Source organism: Mastigoproctus giganteus, chromosome 10, assembly GCF_048544385.1.
Source record: "Mastigoproctus giganteus isolate SK-2022 chromosome 10, ASM4854438v1, whole genome shotgun sequence".
In the NCBI taxonomy this organism is placed as follows: domain Eukaryota; kingdom Metazoa; phylum Arthropoda; class Arachnida; order Uropygi; family Thelyphonidae; genus Mastigoproctus; species Mastigoproctus giganteus.
In genome coordinates this window covers 125594975-125617546 of record NC_143584.1, presented here as the reverse complement: position 1 = coordinate 125617546, position 22572 = coordinate 125594975, and the positions used below count along the sequence as shown (strand labels likewise).

Here is a 22572-nt window from a genome sequence, read left to right as displayed (position 1 = left end):
ACAATCACAGCCTTATACTTGCTGACAAAATTCCTGTATATCATTGACAGAACCCCATGAGCTATCCTAGCAGCCTGTCTACGATGCTCAAACATGTTTCAATTACCCCCAGGCCTTTTCCTTTCTCCACTACCTTCAGTGCTACCACCCAATTAATATGTTATTCTGGGATTACTACTTCCCAAATGCAGTACCTTGCATTTTTCAATGTTAAACTTCAATTACCACTTCTCAGCCCATCTGGATAATTTTTCTAGATTTTGTTGCAGCATCATATCCTGATTTCTGTCATTAACCATCTTGTCAATGTTTGTGTCACCTGCAGACTTTAATATTAAACTTGATATGCCTTCATCAATATTGTCAATCTGAACTGAACTGATCTGATCTAAAGGACCCAGTACTGAACTCTGGACTCTATTAATAACTTTAGGCCACAAAGAATGGTGCTCATGCTCTCTAACAACTCTCTGCCTTCTGCTATCCCTTTATAATAAGCATCAACTTTTCCCCTAATGACACACTGCTCCAATTTGTATAGAAGTCTTTCAAGTGGAATTAAATATCAATAGTTTCGTTGAAATTTAACTAATGGAAAAGCTAACTTTCCCCGTCAGACCCACAGTTAATGGAAGAAGCCATCCAGGTCGAAATGTAGCCCAAGTGACTTGTAAATACTATCACACCAGCCATACTTGCAAATCCAATTTCTTTGAAAACAAGATAATAGAAAAAGCTACCTCGAAACCTAAAGTTTGGACTAGATCTGTAGATATGATTAGAGTGGACTAGATATGTAGATATGATTAGAGTGGATTAGATACGTAGATAAGATTAGAGTGGATCAGATACGTAGATAAGATTAGAGTGGATTAGATATGTAGCTATAATTAGAGTGGATTAGATATGTAGCTATAATTAGAGTGGATTATATATGTAGATATTAGAGCAAATTAGATATGTCCTTACCATTTGGCCACATGGCATTGAGTTCCTCAATGCTGTGTGGCCAAAGGAATTCAGATTGAAAAGAGCACATACACATCTTTCCATTATATTCTTTATCCTTGCAGCTATATTCTTATAACAGTTCTAGAAGTTGAAGGCTTGGTTCAAAAAAACAAACTAGTCCATCATCAATTCATTCATGCTTTGCTCTTTCTTCAATACATCAACGAACTTCTAAATATTTGGATGGCGAGAACTTTAAGATGAATGATGGCTCTATGCGATTGCATTATTGGTTCTTGGAAGTCCTAATGATGCACTGTGGATATTCCAACAATTATTAGAAACTATTGGTGGTGGTTGGGCTTTCAATCCAGGTATTCTGAAAATAATCAACTAGAGGTTGAGAAAGATCCTAACTCACTCTCACATAGCATATGAAAAGAATGAATAACATCAGCCACTGGAACAAAGTTCAGGGCCCTCACTTCTTTTATAAGGAAGGTAAAATAAGGGTTTACCAAATTCTCAGAGATAGCACAAATTTCGGGATTTTCTTGCATCTTAATTCAGATGCATTGGAAAAAAATAGAACAGCTTTTATTAATGACTTAAGAAGTGTTCTCTCAAAATCTGTTTTTTTTTTTTTTTTTTGTAGTTGTTGGCGCATAGGCTTCTGGGGCCATAATGCACCTCCCAAGGTTTTTGCAGTACTTTGATCCAAGCCCGAGGCAGGAATCGAACCCACAACCTTTGGGTTACCAGGCAGGCACTTTACCCACCTGGCTAGCCCGGTCGGCCTCAAAATCTGTCATGAGAGACAATGATGAAAGGCTTGTTTCCATATTTTTGATAGCCTAGAATAACCTGCTATAATTTTTTGGATTTTATTTGGTAATAAAGCAAAATGCAGATGGAATGACATTTTGATATCTTTCATAATGCACACCGTATATTTGGTCAAATAAGGACAGAGTGCTTCTGAAAGTGCCATGGGCACTTTCAGATGCACAAAAATACAAATACATTTTGTTGTGCTGAAATTAAGTTGTAATGAATTTCACTTAAAGTTATTTCAAAAAAATCATTATTTCTATAAATAAATTCTGCTGCACTTTTCTAATATATATAACTAATAAATTCTGGCCTATTTTATTTAAACACTGCCTTTGATATCAATATAAACAATTAAATGAACTGACACAAAATACATCATGTAGTACAAAAGTAAGAGAGATTCCTCGAGTGGCATGGTACACGGTAAACTGTATTATTTGAAGATAATAAAGCACTCAAACTTATGTTTGCTTTAATTATGTTTATTTCCAATTTGAAAATATGTACATAATGGAGGTAAACGTTTGTTTCGTGGTATTTTCTTACCACTTTTTTCAGGTGACTGCAAAGACAGTAACTAAGGGTATTATAGAATTCTTAAAAATTCTAGTAGAATTAAATTTCTAAAATATTTTTAGTGAATCAAATTTAGATTTAACACAAAGAATTTTTAAAGGTTAATTTTATATAAGTAAATAATAATAATAATACTAAGCAAGCACTTACCAGCTGTCTTTGCAATATCACCATCACAAAAGGTCACTTAAGTCACAAAACGTTGACTTGTTTATGGGTAAAACATATAGACCCAGTGATCACTGAATTATGACAACTCCATTCAAATGGAATGAGCTGAAGGCTGACATATGGCTAAAAGCCAAACAGCTTCCTATGCTAGAGCAGTGGTAATTTGCATCTGTTCATGCAAGTCAGAGAGATAAAGTAGCAATTATGGAATGTAGTAAAGATATCACAAGTTTCAAAAGGGCACGAATGATTTTGGGAGCTCGATGACTACTCCATTCAAATGGAATGAGCTGAAGGCTGACATATGGCCAAAAGCCAAACAACTTCCTATACTAGAGCAGTTGTAATTTGCATCTGTTCATGCAAGTCAGAGAGATAAAGTAGCAATTATGGGATGTAGTAAAGATATCACAAGTTTCAAAAGGGCATGATTGTGGGAGCTCATGCATCAGGTGCTTCCATATCAAAAGTTTGAGACCGAGAGTAGCCTGTGCGGACGTACATTTTTACCGCTCCTGGAACAGAGAAGTTTTTTCTGATTTATTTTCTGTTTTATTAGCTTAAATTGGCATATTAACTTATTTTCTAGAGTAGTTTTTACAATACTTAGATTAAAGTAACTTAGATAGAGATTTTGTAGGTATTAATTAGTATCAGAAAGGGTATCAAATCCACGTGTTTACCCTTTGTAAATAGCCGCCATTGCTACGCGATACAAAATATCTCAAAATAGATAACATAAGCATAATATAGTATAGTATAGTACAGTACATAATATTGTCAATTAATCAGATAATTAATCTTGTTGAACTTCATTGTCAATTAAATTGTACTTTTAACGACTTGGGTTACGTAACATAAATAATTAATAAAAAATAAATAATTAATACTTAACTCGATACGGAAGTTATATAAAGGGATTTCGTAGATAACACTCGATACTGAAACATAAATATAGAGTTATAACTGTGTTGAGATATAAGTTTAGGGTTTTAATTTTGTACTGAAATTGAAATTTTATTGAAATTAAATCGAAATCATGACTCTGACCAGAGCAGCAAAGCAAAAGGCTCAAGCTAATGGGAGTGCTGAGGGGGGGCAGTTGCCCTCTGAATCACAGCCTATTAAAATGCACTAATTCCTTGATGTTTGTGGAGCAGTCAGGTATGGGACATGATACTGCCATGGGGGATGTCTTTGTGTGTGCACGATGCAAGGAGTGTAAGGAAATCAGGCGACAACTCAGCATTGTTATGGGCCTATATGAGAGCTTGAAGGACAGGGTGGATGCCCTCAAAGCATTAAAAGTGAAGGGCCCATCAAGCTCTCAGCTGCCCACACCAATGCCAGAGCTTCCACTTGGTCATCGCGCAACACAGCGGCAGCCCCCAAGGCAGAATGCACTGGTCCCAAAGGAACTAGTAGTTGTTGGTGACTCTATTGTCAGAGAAACGGGAAACATGCTTTGTAAAAAAGGATAGGTGGAACAGGACCAGGGTATGTCTGCCAGGGGCAAAGGTTGATGACGTTGTGCAGATATCATCTTTTAAGGGCACAAAAGGTGATATAGTTGTACACGTTGGCACTAATGATATTAAGAGTAGGAGACCGGCGGAATTACTTAACAAGTACAGGTCACTGTTGAAAAAAAGCCGTGAATTAGGGTTGAATTTGAAAGTGTCTGCAATTCTGCCCAGACACGATAGGAGGAGTATATGATGAGAGCCCTGTCGATCAATTCGGCCCTGGAAGGATTGTGCAAGGCTCAAGGGGTAGAATTTTTTTCAGCCTGGTCTGTACTTGTTAACAGGAGAGACTGCTTCTACAGGGATGGGATACACTTAAATAGAAAGGGTGCAAGAATGTTTGCTGATGCTATCGAGGCAGTGTTAGGTGGGTCGGAAAACTGCTAGATTGGGGGGATACAAGGATTAATAGATTAACAGTAGCCACTGGCAGAGGTGAAAGTGATTCTTGCTTCTATTGGAATGAGCCGCAGCCTGGAAAATAAGATGCAGGATAGTTCAGAGATGGCTGGGAATCATTGGGGTACAAATAAACACATAGGTTGTGTTAGGGTAGCTAAGAAAAAGAACAGGTGCATGTATACTTGCATGTACACCAATGCTAGGAGTTTAGTAAATAAATTTGATGAATTTGAGGTATTGCTCAAAACATCAAAGGCAGATATTGTGGGGATTTCAGAGACATGGTGTACCACAGATATAAGGAATGCAGAACTGGAATTTGGGGAGTAAAATGTCTACAGAAAGGATAGACAGGGTAGGAAGGGAGGAGGGGTTATGCTATTAGTTAAGAAATACATAAAATCCAAGGAAGTGAAGGCAGTCGACATTGCTGGACAGTGCAGTGTCGAGTCAGTTTGGTGTGACATAAGCATTGGGAGATCAAAATTGAGAGTAGGAGTGTGCTATAGGCCTAAACAGCAGAGAAGGCATAATTCAAATAGCAGAAGACTACTATAGAGAATTATACAAGGAGCGAGGGAATGATACCAGCAGTGGGGAAGATGGATTGCAAAGTAGCAACACATACGACATACCCGATATTCTTCCTGATGAGGTAGAACATGCATTGAAGAAAATGAAGAATCGGAAAGCCCCGGGGGAAGATGAAGTTACTGTAGAGTTGTTAAAATTGGGAGGAAGAGACATAACACAAAAACTGGCAAGGCTGTTCACAAAGTGCATTAGAAAAGGTGCGATGCCTAAGCAGTGGAATAATGCAATCATAGTTTTGCTGCATAAGAAAGGAGATAAATCAGAAATTGGAAATTATAGACCAATTAGCTTGTTATCCCATATCTACAAGTTGTTCACAAGGGTCATTACTAACAGATTAGAAAGAATACTTGATGAAATCAACCGAAAGAGCAAGCTGGCTTTAGGACAGGATTCTCAACTATGGATCACCTTCACGTAATATCACAGCTAATGGAGAAAGCAAATGAATATAAAACACCATTATGCCTGGCATTTGTGGATTATGAAAAGGCATTTGACTCCATACAGCATAAGGCAATGTTTCGGGCACTGGAAAGACAAGGCATAGATACTCCATATATTATGATTTTGAAGAAAATATATGAGAGTGCTACATCCTTTATTAGACTAGACAAAGACAGTAGCAAATTTAAAATCGAGAAAGGAGTTCGACAAGGAGACACAATATCTCCGAAGCTGTTTACTGCTGCCCTTGAGGAAGCTTTCAGAAGATTAGACTGGTCGCAGAAAGGAGTCAATGTGAACGGAGAGTACCTAAACCATTTACGATTTGCAGATGACATTGTGGTCATAAGCCACGATCCCAAAGAATTAGAGGAAAATCTTAATCAGTTATGCACAGTTAGTAAGGATTTTGGACTAAAGATGAATATGGCTAAAACAAAAGTAATGATGAACAAGTATGCCACAGAAAGGGAAATAATGATTGAACGAGCAGTAATTGAAAAGGTGGAGTCATATACTTATCTGGGACAAGTTATTAGCTGTAATAATGATAAATGGCTGGAAGTCAAGAGAAGAATAAATTTTGGATGGATAGCATTCAGGAAATATAGTCACATACTGAAGAGCAATATCCCAGTTTGTCTGAAACGTAAAATAATGAATCAATGTATACTCCCCACCATGACTTATGGAAGTGAAACTTGGGCACTCACCAAAAGAATGGAAGAGAAGCTAAGAACTACACAGCGAAGAATGGAACGAATTATATTGGGAATCAGACTGTTAGATAAGAAGAGAAACACGTGGATTAGGCAGCAAACTCAAGTAAAGGACATTCTTATCAAAACTAAAGAACTAAAATGGTCTTGGGCAGGACACATAGCTCGAAGACATGATGACAGATGGACTAAGAAAATAACAGAATGGTACCCAAGAGGAGCTAGAGGAAAACCTGGAAGACAAAGGCGGAGATGGATAGATGAAATTCATGAGTTTTTGAGTAGTAAATGGATGGCCAGTGCTCAAAACAGAAGGAACTGGAAAGTTGCTGGAGAGGCCTTCATCCTGCAGTGGATTGAAAATGGATGATGATGATGATAGGCCTAATGACTCTGATGAGTATAATAAGAAACTGTACGGGGAAATAGAGTGGGCCAGTAAATCAGAGAGTCTTATAATGGGGGATTTTAATTTCCCAGATATTGACTGGAATTTGGGGACTGGTCACTCACACACTAGCAAGGCTTTTGTGGATTTATTGGATGATTGTTTTCTACATCAGCATGTTCGGGAGGCAACTAGAGGGAGTAATACTCTTGATTTGATTATCAGTAGTGATTCTTCATGCATTAAGAATCTGCAGGTAAATGAACGACTAGGTGGCAGTGATCACAGTGTGCTGAAGTGGGATTTACTCAAAGAGGTAACTACCATTAGGGGTAAAGGGAAGGGTTATTGCTTTCGTAAAGGCGACTATGATGGACTGAGACAGTATTTAAATTCTATACAGTGGGACCAACTGATGATGTTACCAACAGCAAATTCAAAATGGGAAGCATTCAAAGAACTTATCTTGGACTCTACTAGGCTTTACATACCAACTAAGAAATATTGTTCAAGGTTTAGGCCTAAGTGGATGTCAGATGAACTAATGAGACATATGGCAGAGAAGAAAAATGCATGGGATACATACAAATTAACCCGTGACACAGAAGCCTATGATAGATCGCCTGCCTAACCTCCTTTGTAACCAAGTTACAAAGGAGGTTAGGCAGGCGAAGGCAGATTATGAGAAATCTTTTTGACAGAGATGAATCAGATTGGTCCACTTGATATCGATGGGTCAACTGTTGATGATCCTGCTCAGGTAGCTAACAAACTGAATGAATATTTTGCATCGACATTCACACATGAGGAGTTATTCAGCGAGGGGAATGCCAGAGGTGTATTCAACTCTGGCAGTAAGCTAGAGAATCTTGTAATAACTGAGAGTAAAGTGGAGGAGAAATTGTTGAAGATAAATACAAGAAAGGCACCTGGGGTGGATGGGATCTATCCAGTTATATTAAAGGAAGCAGCAAAGGAAGTAAGCAAACCCTTAGCCATAATTATGAGAGCTTCCTTGGACTCAGGGGAAGTACCCATGGGCTGGAGATGTGCAAATGTAACCCCAAATCACAAAGGAGGATCAAAGGGCGACACAAATAATTATAGACCTGTTAGTTTAACTTCTGTTCCTTGAAAATTAATGGATACACTGGTTAAAGAAGCACTGCAGGATCATCTAGACAAGACTTCAGTCATAGCTCAGACACAGCATGGTTTTGTTAAGGGGAAGTCTTGCCTGACCAATTTGATTGGATACTATGATGCAGTCACAAAAGAACTGGATGCAAGGAATAACTTTGATATTATATACTCGGATCTTAGAAAGGCTTTTGATACTGTTGCACATCGAAGACTGCTGAACAAAAATAGAGCAGTGTGGCATTGGAGGCAAATTGCTGCTGTGGATAAAGGGGTGGTTGAGGGGGAGAAGACAGAGAGTGGTAATCAATGGACACTGCTCATCGTGGACTAATGTTATTAGTGGAGTCCCTCAGGGTTCAGTATTGGGTCCATTATTGTTTTCTGTATTTATAAATGATATTGATGATGGTATATCAAGCTTAATGTCCAAGTTTGCCGACGATACGAAGGTTGGCAGGGTTGTCAAGGACACTACTGACACTATGCTACTGCAACAGGATCTGGAAAGTTTGATCAGATGTGCTGAGAGGTGGCAAATGAAGTTTAACATTGACAAATGTAAAGTACTACATATGGGAAACAGCAACCCCAGAGCAACGTATCAACTCTGTGGTACTACACTGACAGTGGTAGAGAATGAAAGGGACCTGGGGGTGGTTGTGCAGGCAGATATGAAGTTTTCTGAGCAGTGCAGACGGGCTGCAAGAGTAGCTCATGGTGTATTGTCGATGATATATAGGAATTTTTCTAGCAGGGATAAGGAGGTGATTATTCCCTTGTATAAGGCAATGGTCAGGCCACACCTTGAGTACTGTATACAGGTCTGGAGGCCTCATTTCAAGAAGGATGTAGAGCTGCTGGAATGAGTACAGAGAAGGGCAACAAGATTAGTGAATGGAACAAAGGGTTTCTGTTACGAAGAAAGGCTTAAGTTTTGCAAATTACAGTGTCTGGAGACTAGGCACCGGCGAGGTGATCTGATAGAGGTGTATAAAGCCTTGAATGGTTTGAGCATGCTCAATGCTGATGGGATTCTTCCTCTTGCTCAGAATAATCACCTGAGAGGGCATAAATTCAAATTGAGAAAAGACAGATGTAGGACAGACGTGAGGAAATTTGCCTTTAGCCAGCGGGTGGTTGGTTGGTGGAATAAACTTCCATCCCTTGTCGTGGAAGTTGATAGCTTAAATAAGTTTAAGGCTCAGCTGGACGGGTATTTCGAACGAACGGAGGGGTGAAGTGGAAGTGGTTATTTTTTATTTATTTATTTATTATTTTTTTTTTTTGGCTGATGCTGCATAAGCTTGCTTTCTTGCATCAAATGCCTCTACTAATGCTAATGCTAAAAAAACAGCATGTCTTATCAGTTACTCATGGCTCACTGTGGTTAAGGTGTACAAAGATTGGTGATGAACAGGTTAAACCACCTCCGACTTAGAGAACTGTAAAGGATTAGGCGATGCTCATGTCTGTGGTAAGCAAAGAGTGCAACACATTTTACAGACTCAATGGCAAGTCACTGTGCAACAGTTGACATTGCAATACAATATGGAGAAGGCAAGAACAGTATCTCAAATGACAATGCACTCCGCACTCAGACGTATGGGGGTCCACAGCAGATGACTCAAGAGACATCCTCTTTCCACTGCTGATTATCATTAACAATATGCTGGTTGGACACTGGAGTACTGGAAACAAGTGTGCTGGTCGGATGAGTCCAAATACCTGGTGCAACATGCCAGTGGATGCCTTCATGTGATGCAAATGAGTCCATGGGCCTTCTTGCATGGTGCAAACGAGTCCATGGGCCTTCTTGCATGGTGCCCACAATTCAAGCAGGTAGTGGTGGTTGATTAATATGGGGATGTTTTTCTGGCAAAAACTAGGATCCCTGGTGCATATGGACCAATGTTTCACTGGTGAGGTCTACCAACAGTTATTAGGAGACCTCATGCACCCCGCCACATTGCATTTTTTACTGGACAGAAGCAGGATCTTCCAAGATGATAACATGCCGTGTCATCAGGTCCACACTGTGCAGAAGTGCTTTGAGGAACACAGTAAAGATATCACCCATCTTGATTGGCCTCCAAATTCCAATTGAACACCTGTGGGATGATGTTTTCGAATGGGAAGTGAGGCAAATGTCATCTATTCCAAAATTGTGGAAAGACCTGCAGATCCCTACAGACATCTAGTGGAGTCAATGCCTAGGCAAATAGTAGCATTTATGCAAATAGTGGCCCAACACAGTATTAGGTAGGTAATCATAATTCAACGATCACTCAGTGCATACATACTGGGGTTTATTTAATCTCATTGCCAGGTGAAATTAGATTATTTTAAATTAAAATATAATAAGAACAATTTTAAAATGAATTATATTGTCAGAAAACTTTACCAATTGAAGATCTTCTGTTTCTAGGATGGTTGGGAGGGATTGCCCTAGGTTGTAGTACACTCCTTATTTGGGGTACGAGTTGTTTGGTTGGAGAATTAGTTGCAGTTAAGAAGTTTAAACTTATTTTTATTTTCAATTTGGGTCCAAACTCTATTCTTAAAGATGTGTATGTGGCTGTTTTCAATCTGAATTATTTTGTTGCAGTTAACATTATCTGTGGCTCCTATTAGAAAGGCTTCTTTGTAGAATCTATGGTTATGGTATCTATCTGTAGCTAGTACTTTTGTTTTGGAAAATGTCCATTTTCTCTCCTCTGTCCACATATGGGAATCTGGGTCTGAATTTGTTACTCTGCTGTTTTCAGTCTTTCTTGTTTTCTTTTACTCTGAATATGAGTTTTCTCTTATGTAAGCTTTAGGGAAATCACTACAATGTAGCTACATTGTAGCCAGTATATAGGGTTTTTAGTAGTGAGGGTCTTGGAGTCAGGGGAGGTCAAGATGGGCAGGTGGGTCTTTTGATGAAAAAGGTTTTGGGGCTGAAAGCCTCGGACTACAGACAAGATGCTCCACGATCCTGCTCAGATAGCAAACAAATTGAATAAGTATTTTGCATCTACATTCACACATGAGGAGTTATTAAGGAAGGAAAATGCCAGAAGGTTATCAAATTGTAGCAGGGTGCTTAATGATTTTGTAATAACTGAGAGCAAAGTGGAGGAGAAATTGTTGAAGTTAAACATAAGAAAGGCATCTGGGGTGGATGGAATCTATCCAGTTATATTAAAGAAGGCAGCAAAGGAACTAAGCAAACCCTTAGCTATAATTATGAGAGGATCCTTGGACTCAGGGGAGGTCCCCACGGACTGGAGATGTGTCAATGTCTCCCCAATTCACAAAGCTCCTGATGAGATGCGGTTCTAGCAGATGAAATCTTTATTTATATCATCATACATTTTAAATTTTATTCTATCATTTTAGTTCACAAATCCAGCAACTTGAAAGTACGATCTGAAAAGGTGTAGGTCGTCTCAGCAAGTGATACATACTTTTATAAGTAATTCCAAAAATCATTTCTTTTTTTTATCTCAGTGTAGCACAGGGTTTGTAAGGGTTTGTTTTATATGAGTAGGTTGAACCAAATTACCTAAACCTACCTCTAATTTCATTCCTTGTTTATAGGTTTTGCCATTATTTCGACATTCAAACAAATATATATTGCCATCTTCACAACCTGCTGCAAACAGAGAGCCATCTAGAAAGAGAAATCAAAGAAAACTACCATTATGTGAAATGAAGAGAATTATTACAAAGCATAATATCTATAAACAGACTAGTGATTATGATGACATATGACATTTAGAGATACACATCAAACCAAAATACAGTACAAACTATAATAAAGTACTCTTACAATAATTCACTTAAGCAATCTCAGTATATAAACAGAAAGAGAGAGGCCTATTGAAGCTGAAACTTTCTACACTGGTGTGCAAAATTTAAGGACCAGTCAGGTTTTCACTCCATGATCCGGGCTCAGATAGCAAACAAATTGAATAAGTATTTTGCTATGTAGCTTCTCATAGGAGTGGCCTGGATATGGGAAAAGCATACCAAAGGAACCTCGTGAGGTACAGAAATGATGAAGGAAACAACACTGACACAACAGAAACAAAATGGTACAGAGGGTCTTTATGCAAAAATGGCAACATAGCACTGGCTGCCATGATACAGATGCATCACTGCCAAAGATGGAACAAAGGGAAGAGGTGATCCTCAGTAGGAGATATGATCACCCCTAATGTCGATGCAGGCTTTGCACCACCTGTCCATACTTAGAACAATGTTGTTGATAAGTTCTTGCAGTAGCATTGTCCATTCCTCTGTCAGCGCCATCTTCAGCTGGTGAAGATTTTCTGGTGGGTGTGGACGTGCCACTAGGCATCTCCCCAGAGTGTCCCATATGTGTTCAAATGGGATTTAGATCAGTGGAACAGGCAGGCCAATCAATACGAACAATGTCCTCGCTTTCTAAAAGCATATCACAGCTGCAGTGCGATGGGGTGTGGCATTATCATCAATAAACACGAACCCGGGGCCAATGGCACCTCGGAACAGACACACATGGGGAAGGATTACCTCAGTACAGTAGCGTGCACCGGTTACAGTACCGCCTTCCAGTATCTGGAGTTGTGTATGTCCATCCAAGATAACGCCTCCCCAGACGAGAACACCTTGACCGCCATATCGATCCCTTTCAGTGATGTTTGCGGGGTGATACCGTGTGTCAATCTCTCACCAGATTAGCTGACATCCAGAATCACTGCTGAGACTGAATCTACTCTTATCAGTAAAGAGTATCTTAAGTAAAGATTTTGTGGTTGTAACCTTTAGAAATAGTACTGGTCCTTAAGTTTTGCACACCAGTGTAGTTAGAGCTGTCATTAGTAATGGCAAATGATGCAAGAAAGCAGGCTTATACAGCATCAGTCAAAAAAAAAAAAACTTTCCCATTTCACCTATCCATTCCCTCCAATAGTTTGTCTAGTTCTTCCTTGAATTTATTTAAGCTGTCAACTTCAACAACAACTGATGGAAGTTTGTTCCAGCAATCAACCACCTGCTGGCTAAAGGCAAACTTCCACACATCTATTCTGCAACTGTTATTCCTCAATTTGTTTTTATGCCCCCCCCCCTCGTGTGTAGTCTGAGCAAGAGGAAGAATCCCATCAGAGTTTTCTTAAAATGTCCTCATATCGACATATTGGGTGCTCAGAAAGTTGTGGCAAAAGCATAACTATAGTTCTCTTTGTGTCATGCATATTACCAAAATATTTAAAAATACAGAGTTGTGTGATCAAAATAAAATACAGCTGGTTAGTTTCCATATATTTGAACTTGGCTAGGCTAACAAGGATGCAGAAGAAATTGTCTTTCATCCAATAGTGCTGGAACAATCCTCTGTAAAATTCCATGAATGATGCTCAAGGGTTATCCATTCAAATGCTCGGTGCAACAGGTAATTTTGAGATGACCTTCTCTGGCTGTTGCAGCAACAACACATGGAAGTCTGTTCCATCAATCAACTATCCATTGCCTAAAGGCAAACTTCCACACATCTATCCTACAACTGTCTTTCCTCAATTTGAATCTATGCCTTCTCCTTAGTCTGAGCAAGCGGACGTATCCCGTCAGCACTGAGCCTGCTCAAACCATTCAAGACCTTGTACAGCTCAATCAGATCACCTTGCAGGTGCCTAGTCTCTAGATGTTGCAACTTGCAGCATTTAAGCCTTTCTTCATAAGTGCACCCCTTTGTTTCTCTCACCAATCTTGTTGCCCTGCTCTGTACTCGTTCTAGCAACTCTACATTCTTCTTAAAATGAGGCCTCCACACCTGTATACAGTACTCAAGGTGTGGCCTGACCATTGCCTTATACAGAGGGATAATCACCTCCTTGTCTCTGCTAGCAAAATTCCTATATATCATTGACAAAACTCCATGACCTGCTCTGGCAGCCGGTCTGCACTCCTCAGAGAACTTCATATCTGACCGCACAATTACCCCCAGGTCTTTTTCATTCTCCACCTCGCTGAGTGTAGTGCCACAGAGTTGGTACGTTTCTCTTGGGTTACTACTACACATATGCAGTACCTTGCATTTGTCAATGTTAAACTTCAGTTGCCATTTCTCAGCCCATCTGCCTAACTTTTCCAGATCCTGTTGCAGTAGCATACTCTCTTTACTGCCATTAACAACTCTGCCAAACTTTGTATCATCCGCAAACTTGGATATTAAGCCTGATATACCTCCATCAATATCATTGATAAATACACAAAACAACAATGGGCCAGCACCGAACCCTGGGGGACTCTGCTAATAACATTAATCCACGTAGAACTGTGTCCATTTATTACCACTCTCTGTCTTCTCCCACTCAACCATCCCTTTATCCATAGCAGCAATTTGCCTCCAATGCCACACTGCTCCAATTTGTGCAGCAGTCTTCCATGTGCAACAGTATCAAAACCTTTCCTAAAATCCAAGTATATGATATCAAAATTATTTTTAGCATCCAGTTCCTTTGTGACCACATAGTATCCAATCAAATTGGTCAGATAAGACTTCTCCTTAACAAACCCATGCTGTGTTTGAACTATTGCTTCTGTCTTGTCTAGGTGATCCTGTATCACCTCTTTAAACAGTGACTTGGAACAGAAGTTAAACTAAAAGGTCTATAATTATTTGTGTCACCCTTTGAACCCCCTTTGTGAATTGGTGATACTTTTGCACATCTCCAGCCCATGGGGACCTCCCATGACTCTAAGGATGCTCTCGTAATTATGGCTAAGGGTTTGCTTACTTCCTTTGCTGCCTCCATTATAACTGGATAGATTCTATCTGCCCCAGGTGCCCTTTTTTTATGTTTAATTTCAACAATTTCTCCTCCACTTTGCTCTCAGTTATCACAAAATAACTTAGCTCTCTGTAAGAGTTTGATAAACTTCTGGCATTCCCCCCCCCTCCTTGAATAACTCCTCATGTGTGTGATTGTAGATGCAAAATACTCATTCAGTTTATCGGCTACTTGAGCAGGATCATCAATAGTCGAACCATCTATGTTAGGTGGACCAATCCGATTCATCCCCTTCCTTCTAGAGTTTACATAAGTAAAGAATTCTTTGCTGTTTTTCTTTGTGTCCTTTGCCAAAGATTTCTCGTAATCTGACTTTGTCTGCCTAATCTCCTGCGTGACTTGATTACAGACTAGCTTATATTTGTAGTAGGCTTCTGTGTCGCCTGATAATTTATATGCATCCCATGCATTTATCTTTTCTGCCACAAGCCTCATTAATTCATCCGACATACATTTAGGCCTGAACCTTGAACAGTATTTTTTAGTTAGTATGATAAGCCTAGTGGCCTCCAAGATTAAGTCACTGAAGGCTTCCCATTTAGAATTCACTGTTGGTAATATCGTCAGTTGATCCCACTCTATAGAATTTAAAAACTGTCTGAGAACTCTGTAGTCACCTTTATGAAAACAAAAACCCTTCCCTTTACCCTTGATCATAGTTACATCTTTAAGTAAATCCCACATCAGTACAGTGTGATCAATGTCACCTAGTGGTTCCTTTATCTGCAAATTCCTAATGCATGCATCATCACTGCTGATAATCAAATCAAGGATATTACTCCTTCTGATTGCCCCTCGAACATTTTGCTGTAGAAAACAATCCTCCAATAAATCCGCAAACGTCTTGCTCTTGTGGGAGTAACCAACCCACAAGTTCCAGTCAATATCTGGAAAGTTAAAATCCCCAATTACAAGACATTCTGATTTACTGGCACATTCTATTTCTCCGCACAACTGTTCATTGTACTCATCAGCGTCATTAGGCTTATAACATACTCCTACTCTCATTTTCCCTTTCCCAGTGTTTATGTCCCACCAAACAGACTCAACATTACATTGTCCACCCGTATCAACTGGGTGCACTCCTTTAGATTTTATGTGTTTCTTAACTGACAGCATAACACCTCCTCCCTCATACCCTGTCTGTCCTTTCCGTACACATTGTACTCCCGAAATTCCAATTCTGCACTGCTTATATCTGTGTGACACCATGTCTCTGATATCCCAACAATATCTGCCTTTGATGTCTTGATCAGCACTTCAAATTCATCAATTTTATTTACTATACTTCTAGAATTAGTTTACATGCAAGTATATATACTCGTGTTCTTACTCTTAGTTACCCTAACACAGCCCATGTATTTACTTGTTCCATGATGACTCCCAACAGCTCTTGAAATCCCCAGCAACTTGCTCTCTAGGCTGCTGCTGCTCATTATAATAGAAGCAGTGCAAGAATCACTTCGCTTCTGCCTGTGGCTACCGTTAATCTTTTAGTCTGTGAATCCCTCCAAACTAGCAGTTTTCCGACCCACCTAACACTGCCTCAATAGCATCAGTAAATATTCTTGCACCCTTTCTATTTAAGTGTATCCCATCCTTGTAGAAGCAGTCTCTCCTGTTAGCAAGCACAGACCATGCTGAAAAAATTTCTACCCCGTGAGCCTTGCACAATCTCTTCAGGACCGAATTGATTGACACGGCTCTCATTAGCATTAGTAGAGGCATACGATGCAAGAAAACAAGCTTAATAAAATACTTACATACTTTATTACGATTATTTATTGTGTTTGGTAATGTTTTGATTACAAATGTGTGTTCAATCTTGGGTGGTCAGCATCTAACCCTATTTTATCCATAGGGCCTGTTGTTTATATTGCACGAGGGTTTCCAGGAACACAACTATCATGCTATACGAGGACTGACTGTATTAGCATTGGCCGCATAGTGCAAGAAAGCCTATGGCTTATGCTGCACCAGCCAAAAAAAAAAAAAATAATAACCCCTGAATAAAACAATGATTAAAAAAAAACAACTAATTATTAATAAAAGAAAAGGAAATTAAACCTATAATCTTATGCGTTTCCCACACCCGAAGGTACTATCCAGATCTTTGAATTTCCCCAAACTGTCAGCCTCTACCATCCATGTAGGCAACTTATTTCAGTAATTTATAACTCGCTGGCTAAAATAAAACTTCCTGCAGTCCAATCTAAACATCTCTCCCATAACTTGAATTTATGTCCCCTAGTTCTAGCATCATTTATAATCTTGAAAATTTCGTCCTCATTTATTTTACTGATGCCTCTCACAGCCTTAAACACCTCAATCAAATCTCCTCTAAGGTGTCTAGTTTCCAAACTCTGCAACCCACATATTCAAAGTCTTTCTTCATAAGGTCGCCCTTTTGCCGATCTCACCAAGCGAGTTATCCGTCTTTGCACCATTTCAAGAAGCTCGATGTCTTTCTTTAGGTGCGGTCTCCATATTTGAACACAGTATTCCAAGTGTGGTCTAACAAAAGCCTTATATAATGGGATTATCATGTCCCTATCTCTACTTGTAAAAGTTCGATAGATCCTCAATAGGATACCATAGGCTTTCCTTGCAACCTGTTTACAATTCTCAGAGAATTTCACGTCTGACCGTATTGTAACACCCAAGTCCCTTTCCTCCAGTATTGGGTTTAGTTGAACTCCACCAAGTGAATAAGTTATTTTGGGATTACTGTTTCCCAGGTGTAATACCTGACACTTTGTTGGATTAAAGCATAGGTGTCATTTTTCTGACCATTCCTGAAGTCTATCTAGGTCTCTCTGAAGAAGCTCAGCTTGACAGTGATCATTAACTACTCTACCAATTTTAACATCATCTGCAAATTTAGACATCACGCCCTTTATCTCTTCATCAATGTAGTTTATGAAAATTAAAAACAACAGTGGTCCTAATACTGATCCTTGGGGAACCCCACTTCTTACATCAACCCAATCTGAGGAATAGCTGTTTATCACAACCCTCTGCCTCCTGCTATCCATCTAAGGATTTTCCCAGTGATTTCAACCTGTTCCAGCTTATAAAGCAACCACTCATGTGGGACTGAGTCAAAAGCTTTGCTGAAATCTAAATAAACTATGTCGAAATTATTCGCTAAATCCAGCTCATGAGTGACCCTTTCAAAATAGCAAACCAGATTTGTTAAACATGATTTTCTCTTTACAAAACCATGCTGAGTATCCTTGAGAATTTCAATTCTATCCAAATGATCCTGAATTCCACCCTTGATCATTGCCTCCATGATTTTCCCTACCACTGAAGTCAGATTGACAGGTCGATAATTTCCCACTTCACTCTTAGAACCATCCTTTTCCAATGGAATCTCCCCAGAGTCTAGTGATGCTCGCATAATTAGCCTCAATGGTTCAATGCACTCACTTGCCGCCTCCCTTAAGATTATAGGCTATATTCCATCAACTCCAAGAGCCTTACTGGCCTGTAGGCTCAAAATTTTTTCATTAAATAATCTTGTGAAATTTCAATATCATTAATTACATATTTTTCAACTCGCTCCCACAATTTCCCATTGCCACAAAAGGTTTTTCGTCTGTAAATATCAATGCAAAATAACTTGAGTTCATCTGTAACAGTAGTTGGTGGATTTAATACTATCCCCTATCCATTACGCAGAGGTCCGATCTGGTTTGTCCTGCTCTTCTTAGCATTTATATATGTAAAGAATTCCTTATCCCCCCTCTTTGCTCTGTTTGCTAGCAATTCCTCATAAACTGCCTTTGCCTGAAGAACTTTTTCTGTGGCTCTATTACAGATCATCTTGTAGCTGTTATAGGCTTCAGTACTTTTTATTGCTATGTAACTTTTCCATGTCACCTTTTTCTGCTCAAGTAATGTGGCAACTTCACTATTCATCCATCTTGGAACCTTCCTTGTGGAGTATTTTTCTAATGGTAAATAGGTGTTCAAGGCGTCTGTGATTAATGTTTTAAAAGCATACCACAGTTCATTTGTATTCATTCTCTGTGCGATATCTACCCAGTTAATAGAGGCCATGTAGCACCTTAAGGCATCATAATTTCCTTTTCTGAAATTATAACCCATTCCTTTGCTTTTTACTACTGCTACCTCTCTCTTCGTCATCCACCGTAGAACTCTGTGATCACTTCCTGCTACTGGTTCCTCTACTGTCAGCCCTGTTATGTCATCTGATTCATAGGTGATAATGAGGTCTAGGATATTCTTTTCTCTAGTACTTTCCCTGACATGTTGATACAAATAACAGTCGTCTAGTTGATTTAAAAATTTTGTTCCCCATGTTGAGTTTCCTTCCCATTTACTCCAATCAATTAGAGGCAAATTGAAATCACCCATAATAAGACATTGACGCTTACTTGCCCATTCCATTTGCATGTAGAGGCTTTTGTCATAATCTTCACAATCACCTGGTCTGTAGATTACTCCTACTCGCATTATACCTTTGTTTCCAACTATCTCACACCATACAGATTCTATACTAGCACATGAAATGTCTGAATCCGGGAAAGCTATTGTCGCACTCAGGCTGCTTCTGATAAGAAGCATTATTCCACCACCCCTTCTATCTACCCTATCCTTCCTAAATACATTATACAAGCTGTACTGAAACTCATCATCCCCTATTTCCGGGTGGCACCACATTTCTGTAAGCCCTATTATGTCCGTATTACTTGTTTTAACCAGCAGTTCGAATTTGCTAATTTTATTGACGACACTTCTAACATTACTATATAAACAATTAAGACTTACTGTTCTTGTATATTTCACAACCCTTCAAGTTTTTTGGCTCTCTTCCCTGGCATTAGCTACCCGCTCACTTGAAACATTTCTGCCCCCAGAACATCTAGATAATATTTCCAGTTGGGGCAACAGATAAGAACTCTTGAGGTATGTGCAAGAGTTACTTTGACCAATATTATCAGATAAACGCATGTCAGTATTACCCACATCCCCCCTAACTAGCAGTTTCCCTGAACCTTTAAGGTATCCTCAATAATACTGGCAAAAACTTTTGCACCACCTTTGTTTAAGTGTATCCCATCTCTACAAAACAAATTCCTTCTACCTACAAGTGTGGACCAAGCTGATAGAAATTTCCCCCCAAAAGCCTTGCAGAGTCCTTCAAGTCTTGAGTTAATCCACAAAGCTTTTAACATATAATCCGTCCTATCGTGTCTGGGCAGAATTGCAGACACATAGACATTGTGGCCTAACTCACAGCATTTCCTCAGCATGGTCCTGTATTTTTCCAACTAATTATCAGATCATGTACATTTAATGTCATTAGTCCCCACATGAATAATAATATTCTCTTTACCCCCTTAAAATCTGACAATCTGTTGGTGACATCATTAATAGTTGCTCCCAGCAGACATACCCTGGTTCTACTCCACCTATCCTTATTACAAAAAATATTCCCTGTTTCCCTGACAATAGTCTCCTAATAAAACAAAGTCCTTTTGAACAGAGTAGTTTGCACTTGGTTTTTCTGTTTTGAGGCCCGAATCGGGAGTGCATCACTTGGTAGATTGCTGGAGTCTTGAGTCCATGACGAGCTCCCAGATGCATTATTTTTGAGGGCAAGCACCTGTTTTTTCAGTCACTCAAATTGTTCCATCAGTGCACCAAATTGTAATTTAAGATCGGTGCACTCCTTACATTGATCACAAAGAAAAGAATCCTCAGGTGAGCTATGATTAGTCACCAGGTCGACCTTGGAAAACATTCCACAGGTTCCACAATGAATTAAATCATGACTCATACGTAAATCTCCATCAGCTATTTCCGTGTGAGTCACGATACCCTGTGATGTGTTTAAGGCAGATCTCATAATTACCATTATAAAATTAGCTAAATATGATTGAAAATTAACTTTAAAAAATGATATCTATAATATTATAAAAATCAAACTGTTACAGGAAAACCTATAACAAAATAATCCAACAATATACTAAATAAATCAAATATTTAAAAGCAATAATCAACAGTAATCCAGTCCACTAAACTGAAGAGCCCTGACGAACCGTGTCCGCTGACCTCGAAAAATTTCGAATAAATATGTTAACTACTAACTGACCATAATTTCCTGTCCTTTGAAAATGAGGCTGTTAAAATATAACCATCTTCATGCTGCACAGAATAATACTCTGTGATGAAAATGTTTCACGATGTGTTTGCCAAAGCCTAACATTACAATTTCTCAAATATTTCATCACCTACTCACCCTGACCACAACTCATACAACTAAAATAATCTAAATCTGGCTAACTTGATGGATAGACTCACAAAACTTGTTAACATTCCATGGGATTGGTGCACTTCATGGTCATCTTATTAGCATCACAGATGTCTGAGCTATGCATAGCATGTGCAGGCAAGCACTATGAAGCTGTGACCTGACTAATGACCAAATCAGCACGAGCAATAGAAACAGATAAGATCTCCCAATATTTGAGGAGGAATGACAGTGTGCATTTAGAAGTTGCTAAGCAGAGAGAGGATAGCTGCACTTGTCAAGTATTCAAAAACTAGTGTCATTCAAGTCTAACAAATGAAAAATGTTCAGAAAACATCCATGAACAGGTGCAACTACAGTCAAAAATTTGCAGAATTACAAAAATTCAAAAATACTTTTATACTTTTATGTGTATATTTTAGGTGAAAGAGTAAAGTGCTCGATATCCAGAATGGATTATCAAGCATGATCATTGCCAAATAATGATCAAAAAAGACAAAGTTGAAAAAAGACAAAAATGGAAACTTGGAACTTCCTGAGAAACTTTTCTTTTTTTAATTTGGAGTTAATTAAGCATTGTTAAAAAGTAATTCTCTCAATATCAATTTCTGATATTTGTTTGGCCAAAAGAGAGATCTTTGGAATCCATGGATAAAGAATTAGTGATCCTAACCAATTACTTTCAGAACTGCTTCAAGTTGCATTTTAATGTTTAAACTGGGCAGCAGCTACATCTTCAATTAAAACAAGCACAGATGAGAGGCACATGACAGGTGCCTATATTTCTTTTTTTATTTCTGGCAAAAATTTTTGATTTTTTTTTTTAAAATTCTGCTTGCAATATATACACTGATGAGCCAAAACATTATGACCACCTACCTAATATGATGTTGGTCCTCCATGTGCAGCCAAAACAGCTCATACCGGGCGAGCTATGGACGCTACAAGATTTCTAGATGTGTCTTGTGATATCTGGTATCATCACGTAACCAGCAGATCCTTTAACTCCTGTAAGGTCTGTGGTTTAGATGCAGCAGATCAGAGTTGCTGTTCCAGCACAAACCACAGATGCTCGATGGGATTGATGTCTGGGGAATTTGGAGGCCAGGGCAATACCTGGACATCTTCCTCATGTTTTGTGAATCAGTCTTGAACAATCCGGGCGGTGTGGCATGGCGCATTATCTTTGTCATGAAAGGGTGTACCAGGTCAACAATGATGTTTAGGTAGGTGGTAGACGTCAGAGTGCCCGGCACATGGATGACAGGACCCAGGGTATCCCAGCAGAACATCGCCCAAAGCATGACTGCTGCCACCAGCTTGTTTTCATCCCACAGTGCATCCATGCGCCATCACTTCCCCAGGTAAACAACATACCCGGCTGTTCACATGGTGCAACGGGAAGCGTGATTCATCGGACCAGACAACCTTCTTCCAATCGCTCAAGGTTCAGTTTCAATGCTTGCATGCCCATTGTAGGTGCTGTCGCCGGTGAACCGTGGTTAGCAAAGGCACTTGAAGTGGTCTGCGGCTACACAATCCCATTTTCAGCAGGGTTAGATGTACTGTGTGTTGTGACACATTACTCCCATCACTAGCATTCCGATTACCGGCGAGTTGCAACACATTTGCTCTTCTGCTGCCACATATCATCTGGGAGAGCCTTCGAGTATCAATGAACCGTTTGTTGTTTGTTTGTTATTTGGTTTTTAGGAGCATT

The 22572-nt window shown here is 39.2% G+C and overlaps 1 protein-coding gene across 1 annotated transcript in view; it reads right to left on the bottom strand.

Annotated features, from left to right (window-relative positions):
- Positions 1-22572, bottom strand: part of LOC150079270 (echinoderm microtubule-associated protein-like CG42247) — a 202901-nt gene that overhangs the window by 24539 nt on the left and 155790 nt on the right. Inside the window, exon 14 of the mRNA XM_090383013.1 lies at positions 11309-11406. Coding sequence (XP_090239139.1) covers positions 11309-11406 — 98 coding nt within the window. The remainder of the gene's footprint in view (positions 1-11308; positions 11407-22572) is intronic.